At 42.5% G+C, this 8105-nt stretch overlaps 1 protein-coding gene across 10 annotated transcripts in view; it reads right to left on the minus strand.

Moving 5' to 3' along the window:
* Window positions 1-8105, minus strand: part of LOC126488497 (ovostatin homolog) — a 59901-nt gene that overhangs the window by 41655 nt on the left and 10141 nt on the right. For 2 of the 10 annotated variants that reach the window (XM_050122010.1, XM_050122018.1), the window contains exons 4-7: window positions 7403-7455; window positions 6438-6458; window positions 4471-4639; window positions 3903-3987 (exon numbers count right to left, since the gene is read on the minus strand). In XM_050122010.1, coding sequence (XP_049977967.1) covers window positions 3903-3987; window positions 4471-4639; window positions 6438-6458; window positions 7403-7455 — 328 coding nt within the window. Of the gene's footprint in view, window positions 1-687; window positions 847-1174; window positions 1285-1556; window positions 1669-2209; window positions 2328-3902; window positions 3988-4470; window positions 4718-6437; window positions 6459-7402; window positions 7456-8105 lie in introns of those variants that run through there. The other 8 variants (XM_050122009.1, XM_050122013.1, XM_050122012.1 and 5 more) reach the window with 8 other exon arrangements.

Genomic DNA, 8105 nt, shown 5'->3' on the forward strand with positions numbered 1-8105 from the left:
AGTGCTCTGTTATGTGTTCTCTCTCTCTCTCTCTCTCTCTCTCTCTCTCTCTCTCTCTCTCTCTCTCTCTCTTTCTCTCTCTCTCTCTCTGTATATGTGTGTGTCTATGTGTGTATGTATGTGTATGTGTGTGTGTTTGTTGGTGGGGACGGTCAGGGGGTGGTTGACTATGTAGTTATAGGACTGTCTAATTGAACTAACAGTGAACTGTTAAATGTTCTCTCTCTCTCCCTCTTCCTCCCTCCCTCCCTCCCTCCCTCTCCCTCTCTCTCTCTCCCCCCTCCCCCTTCTCTCTCTGTATGTGTGTGTGTCTATGTGTGCATGTATGTGTATGTGTGTGTGTTTGTTGGTGGGGACGGTCGGGGGTGGTTGACTATGTAGCCCAATCTTGCCTGCAGCTCAAGATCCTCCTGACTCAGCATCTTAGGTGCTAGAATTACGGGCATAACTACCGTGTTCTGACTTTTCACTTTTAATTACAGCCAGAGAACTAGATTTAAGTGATGTATCCTTCACCTGCATGTGAACCATGACAAACAGTTTAACTGCAAACATCTGTAGATATTTCAGAAGAGATCTCACAGCATCTCTCCCTCTGTGCACCAAATGAGCCTTCTCATGCTCCAAGCCCCTAGCACTGGGCCTCTGCAGGATTCCTCAGTCTCTGTCCACCCTTGGATGTCTTACTTTCAGGCTGATCTGTGCATCGAAGATCTCCGAAGTGTTGATGGAAAACTGAGCTTCCCCGTTCCCATCTGTGGTATAATTTCCTAGAAATTTGCCATTGAGCTCCAGTTGCAAAAGCTTGCTCACCATCGGTGTGTTATTGGGACCAGAAAATCTAAGCTGTATGAAAGCAGAAATGTTAACCCTTTTACGACATGGACTTCACACGTCTACAGGGAATTCTGAGTTCATAAGAGCAACCACTTAACAGAAATTTCAACAAATAGAAATATCCATGCCGCTAATTGTGTTTACACATAAAACAGGAGAAGCTGGCTATCATTTTATACGTTGCTTTCTTTTAGCCTAGAACTTTCCAAACGTATCAGACATAGCAATGTTAAAAATGGATTGTGAACCTAGAAAAAAGTGTCTAGGAAATTTCAAGTGATAATCTGCAAACAAAGAAACCCAAACAAGGTCCTCTTAAACATCTAGTCAAACCTACAGTTCCAGAGTAAGCGATCCCTCTCCTGTAGAAAGAGTCCATGTTCTCAAAACTCACGCTGCCAAGCACCGAAGTGATAAAAACAGGGTGTGTTTTACTGATCTGCACACCTGAAGAAATAACAAAACAGCGTCAGGAAGGGATTAATCATTTGAACAAAACCCGTGAGGGTGGGGCGTTGTATCTCAGTGTATCTCACACTGCCGAAGCAAGTGTGAGGCCATGGGTTCAATACTTCCATTCCCCACGAAAGCCACCTTTATAGTTTCTTTACCCCTTTGAGCAGTAATTAATAATAATACGATGTTGCTAACTCTGTATGGTTTTCTTTCTCAGTGGGTCACCATACATTCCCAATTTGTTCATAAAACACCGTTATTACCTGTTCCAAATTCTGTAACCAGTACATTCACATTAAATGCCATGAAAAATCCAGAGCGGTATAGTTGGAAGACTCTCGTGTTGACAGTTTGAGAAACACAGCCGTCTTTCAGCTGAAAAATAAACAGAGGTATAATGAAGAAGTCAGGGATCCAAAAGTCGCGTGGAATTTTAGCACAGATGCATCCCACCCCTGTGTGCCCAGGTCTCCCCCACTAAGTCACTGAACCGATACAGAGAGTAAAAGCAGGAAGATGGAGTGGGAGAAGACGCACAGCAAGAGAAGGGACGTATCTGCACTTTACAGATTCAACCGTTCTCCCGGAAGTAACGTAGGCACGAAAGAGTTAAAGGATGGGAATGCAGTTAATGATGTCCCGAGAGTAATAGACACCCCTGGGAGAAGCAGTAGCAATAGACGGGCCAACACCCCTTACATGAAGGATGCCAATACCTGTGACGGTCTATTATTAGAAACAGGGGAAGCATACAAGGCGTTATTTTAACCTGTGATATCTCCGTGTTCTTCAACTCACTGAGCTCTAACCTCCACTAGCCGCACGATGACAGTGCTAGGAATCCTTTTGTAAAGGAATAACATCACTAAGAGAAGGGAGTGGGGATGTCCCTCTGGAGCAAGCCCGGGATCTGTACCTGCGCAGTGAACTGCTCGCATATTTCACTATTATCGCTCTCACAATACCCAGAGGAGGAAAACTCTCTGCACACCCGGATCTGGGCTTTCCCCTGCACAGACTGGCCGTAGGTGTACCTAGTGGGAGAAGGTGCGTCCATGATCACAGATGGGCAGTGCCAGAGTGGCAAGTATGTGCTTCATCAGAAATCATATATGAAGTCTTGAGACTGAGCGATTCCATCTGAACACCTTTGCGGTTATTTTCTGCCACAGAATTTAGGCAAGAATAATTTATGAAGAGGACCTGGCTGGTTTTCCAGACAGCAAACAAACAAAAATATTTTTAGATGATCTAAAATATCAGCGAAGAAAAACTTAGTGAGTAAAAAATTTAAATATATTTAATCTGACAGAAGTATGGGAAAGTGAGCAGACACTCTGCACGGAAGCTCCGAGAAACGTCTTGATCCTTCTCTGAGAGACACAGACGGACCCCAAGATTCTTGGGGGCGAGTATGAAGACCCCCTTTATGTCTTCAGCAGGTAGCCCTTTCCAGACTGCAGCTTCAATATATTGAAAAATATACAAAAATTAGTGTTTTATGCCAGCTGTTAGAGCATTCAGCGCCTCTCCCCAGGCGTCTGCTCATAGGATGGCATAGTCATCAAACGACAGGATGACGGTGACACCAGTGGTGCAGGTGTAACTCTCGGCCATCAGCCCACTCCCAAAGCCGCGGCTATCCCAGAGCTCATGGTTCATCTTGATTTATAAAGTTGAGGTGATGACAGCTCCCAGCTTACGACACTGTGGGAATAATTTCTCTAGCTGCCACCTAATAATTACCAGCTGTTTTGCATTATTGTTATAAATTTGAAAAAAGATACCAGAAAAAGGGTGAAGGGCATCAGGAATATTTTTCCCCATATAGGGGATAAATGTTCCTAAGAGCAGATAGGGTGATGTTAGGGAACTCAAATAAATTCAAGCTAAATTATAAACTTCCTTATTTCTATGAACTTTTGATAACTCACTTCCCTCCCTCCCTCCCTCCCTCCCTCCCTCCCTCCCTCCCTTCCTCCTTCCCTTCCTCCCTTCCTCCCTTTCTAAAAACCCTCAATGAAGGTAAAGATTCAGTGAAGTCAGGACTTTTGCACCAGTTGCTGGAGTTAGGTGAGCAACTTGACATTTATAACTAAAAGAATATTATGCATTTTGACTCGGCAATTACCTTTAGTGAAATCTTTCTTAAGCAAACAATTTTCAGTTCTAAATCAGACTATTACAGTTTTTCAGAAGACATCTACTACCAATGCATAAATTACTAGAAAACACAGTGCAATAGGTTACATGTTACATAGTAGAACAATAATTAGGCAAAATTGCTATTTGCATATGAAGATGCTTACAGGGCAAGGAGTTGGAAGAGACAGAAAGACTAGCAAAATACGGAGATGTGTGTCTTTATAATATTAGATAAAGCAGAAAGAAAAGAATAAATATGACTAGGGAAAAATTTCACAAAGTATTAGAGGAAAATCAGCTATAGTGTGCTAGCAATTGGTAGAACACACTGTAGTCTGCTTTCCTTTATATCTATCAAGCATTCACAATTTTCTAAAATAATTTTAATGTAAGTATATAGATGGCATTTTATAATTAGACTTAATTTACCCTGTAGGGATGGATTAGTCGTAGGAAACACTTACTTGGCACATGCAACCACTTGAAATTGATGGTCTGCAATCGTTATTGTCTCTGGTGCCCTGACCTCAACTTCAAATCTGGGCAGTACTGAAAACAAAGGAACACGCTTCAGCTGAGAATCCCTAGAGAGCAGAGCTTCTGCAATTAGAGCAAACTGTGTCCCTGCTTGCTGTTTTCCTCCACAAGCCCTGCGCTGCACCCGGGTCTGTGCTGGTGCCTCGTTAAATAGCAACTCTTCCGTAGTTTGCTTGTTTTGATTTTTGCTGTTGGTGGCTTGTTTATTTTTATCTATTATTTTTGCCTAGCCTCGAAAATTCACTCTTTTTTATGTTTTAGCTGTTAGATCTTTTTTAGGAGAGCATCTGAATCTCAGAAAAATGACGTATTTCTTCGGTGAGGGGAGGAGTGGGCAAGGATCAGAGGAAGATGTGAGCCGGGAGCGAGGCAAAGCGAGGACTGGGGAGGCCACAGAAAAGCAGACAGCAGAGGCCCAGCCTGGCTCCAGCTGCTTTTCCCAGGGTCTAGAAAGTTTTGCTGTGTTGCTTTGAATCAAAACCAGTACTTGCTTACCATCCAGATTAACGGTGAACTGGTGCACCACTGTCGTTCCCGATAGTTTTCTTACAGCAATTGTGTAATCCCCAAACATGGGCTCTGGAGTCAGATGGAATGCCAGCTGGGTGAGGTTTCTGAAAGTGGTTACGTTTTTCCACTGAAAAATCACATTGCTTTCCGGATCCTCGAGAACGGTGAATAAAGAATGATCAGAGGTTGTGTATGAAAATTACGCTTTCCTTACCGTGAGTGTTCTCCATAGTTATTGGAAGCAAAGGGTGAACTACTGTAATGTTTGACTAATGACCTCAAGTCCCTGATACAATGTAACTACTCCAACATATTCAAATTCAATTGATGTTTCTTTCTCTTAAAACTAAAATTCATATGAAAAATAATTTATAACTGACAACTTTGACTTTTATCTTTCCAAAGTAATATAGTTAAAAAAATTTAGAAATTCAATATACTTAGTCCAGAATAGTAATCCCCAAAGCAGAGTGAACTCATAGCCAATAAGTATATAAAGGGACACCAATCATAGCCAACATTTAAAATGATTAAAATGATCATCACAGGGGCTGGAGAGATGGCTCAGTGGTTAAAAGCACTGGTTGCACACCTAGGTTCTATTCCCAGCATCTTCCCGGTGATTCATAACCATCTGTGACTCCAGTTCCAGGGGATTTGACGCCATCTTCTGGCCTCTGCAGGTACTGCACGCATGTGGTGCCAATAGACATAGGCAAAATACCCAAGTATAATAACACATTATTAATTACTAACTTTATTAACCCTCAGTTTTAATTAGTTTGATTAAAGTGTTATTTTTAATTAATTAAGAATAAAAATTAAAAGCTATTTTGTTACAGATTTCCACCTGGTCTCTGTCTAAGTTGGATTGTCCAACAATAACAATGTGGAATTTCTGTGATAATAAAAATCAGGGACAGTTATCCGAAAGCAACCTTCTTCATTTGCTTTCAGCACGTGGCCACACACACGTTTACTTCCATAACTATTTTATACTTCCCGGCTCTGATTGAAGCAGTCATGTTGAAAAGACTCCTTTAGAGAGACCTCATTGAACAGATTGTGTAAGGAAGCAAAACCGCCACTGTTTCAAAGGTTTAAAAGATTTCTTTTCCTCTACTTTCAAGTTTGGAGTATTCGATATCCTAGACCACGAGAGCCCGCGCTGGCTTAGATGTGAGTGGGCTGTCACAGAGCAGAGCGAACGAGTTCCAAAAGAACCAGGCGTCGTGTGCACTGAGGCTAAAACACCACGCTCGGTGAACGCCACTGTGCTGTTCTGGGTGCCCACACCGACACCGTGTGACTTGGGACTGGTGAACGTCTCCTCATCGAAGCCAACGTTAAGCAAGCTTTGCGTTCCTCTCAGCAGAACACAGCAGGTGTGAAAGCAAACTGCCGAGTGGCTCACCTGGAGTTCATGTCACCTTAAGTCACCCATATGAAGAGCTCATCGCCAGCTATGACACAGGCCAATAGGAAGTGTGTGAGTGTGTGGGTTTGCCCATAACTGTGGGTTAGGAGCCTAGACCCCGACCTCCAGGGTTAGCTCACGATGGAGCACATGCCGCGTGCAGAGAAAATGAATACAGGGACTGATCGCTATATTTATAGAGACCCAGCTAATTACATGGCAACTGCAAGATATTTAATAAAAGAAATCAACGAAATATGTTTAGTCACCGATGATGATGAGATTTAGAATTATACAGAGGGGAAAATAAACAAGTTTCTGTCTTTAAATTCCCGGCACAATACTCTTAGGGATTCACGGACAAGAAAGCATTGTTCCTAGGCACCTTCAGAGTTTTCAAACTCGTATTTGAAGCCTACTTCTAACCATTTGTTTCAATCGTCTTAAATTTTAGTTATATGAAATGGAAAAACTGGCAGCATGCCACTCCCAATCTGAATGTTTTAAAACCGGAAATGGAAAGTAGATGTCTTACCTGAACGGTGATTGAAGGGTACTGAAGGAAGAAACACAGAATGACATTTTAGTGAGACATTCTTTTGCCAAATAGCGTTGCTCCCGAGGGTTTCTCTGTGTAGCTTTGGAGCCTGTCCTGGCTCTTGCTCTGTAGACCAGGCTGGCCTCGAACTCACAAAGGTCCACCTGTCTTTGCCTCCCAAGTGCTGGAATTAAAGGTGTGTGCCACCACTGCCCGACACAAGGTTGATTTTTTAATTAATTCTTTTAGTGAGTGTATAAAACAGTGGGCTTTGTTGTGATATTTTCACACTTATACATCATTCCAATCATGCTTGGGTTCACTTCATATCACCCGCTCCTGTCTGCCCCACCTCCCCCTTGGCTTGTGTGTGTGTGTGTGTGTGTATGTGTGTGTGTGTATAAATAGCTAAGTCTAGATCCCACATATGAGAGAAATCAGGTTATTTTCTCTTTCTTTCTCTCTCTCGCTACCCTTTCTGTCCCTTCTTCCTTTAGAACTGTTTCTCTACCTTCATGGTATCCCTTTTACTTTCATGTTCTCTGTGTGTGTGCATGCATGTGTGTGTGCATGTATGTGTGTGTGTGTGTGTGTGTTTGGGGTGTTTGAGTATAATTATGCACACGAAAGAAAACATGATATTTATCTTTTGAGTCTGGCTAATTTAACCTAACACAATGAACTCTAATTCTATTAATTTTTGTGCAAATGACATAATTCTATTCTTTATGGCTGAATAAAACTCAGTCATATACACACACCATGTACACTTTATCCATCCATCTGCTGATGGACACCAAGGCCAGTTCCACACCTTGGCTATTGTGAATAGTGCAGGAATAAGCATGGATGTGCAGGTATCTGAAGTACGCTGACTTACATTCCCGAAAGGTCCTTTGTATAGCAATGGATTTGATTACTGGATTTAAGTTCCATTGTGCCGTTAGGAATTGTGGACTCACCAAGTCATCGACAGGTTTGAGCCAGGCGTTCAGTGTCACAATGCGAAAGTGAACTGAAAGAACGGGGGACAGGGTCACAACGTGTTTCTCTCGTGATTCCCGCCTTACAGCTATGACTGTTAATATATACATAGTTAATTGCTTTCCCACATCCCCTCCCCCTCGCTCTCATTTGACCTTTGAGGCTAGGAGTTAATTGGGGAAACCTCTCACTGTATTTATCGTCCCTTTGTTAATGAGTCCTGTTGTTCCCAGAGCTGACACCAGCTAACATTAGAAACGTTTACCCTGTTGGCCATGAGATGAAAGACTGGGGCATCTTGGACCAGAATTAGTGACAGATTATTCATAGAAGCACAACTGTGAAACATTTATTTTCCTGGAAAATGATGCCAGCAAAATTAAGTTATTTTAGCAGAACTACAAAGGAAAGCCGTTGGCTCTTTGTGCCACTCACTCTAATAATTTAGTAGGAGCAGTAAAGGGGATATCAGAAATCGAAAGTCTCTCTTTAAGAATTATCTTTGCGAGACCGGTTTAAAACCGGTCTCGCTGAACATAGCGGACAATGAGGACTACTGAGACCCCAAGAACAATGGCAATGGGTTTTTGATCCTACTGCACCTATTGGTTTTGTGGGAGCCTAGGCAGTTTGGATTGCTCTTTGGGCTGACGAGGGAGGGGGACTTGATTGAGGGAGGGG

Source organism: Alexandromys fortis, unplaced genomic scaffold (assembly GCF_014885135.2).
Source record: "Alexandromys fortis isolate MF-2015 unplaced genomic scaffold, M_Fortis_MF-2015_v1.1 scaffold_208, whole genome shotgun sequence".
NCBI lineage: Eukaryota > Metazoa > Chordata > Mammalia > Rodentia > Cricetidae > Alexandromys > Alexandromys fortis.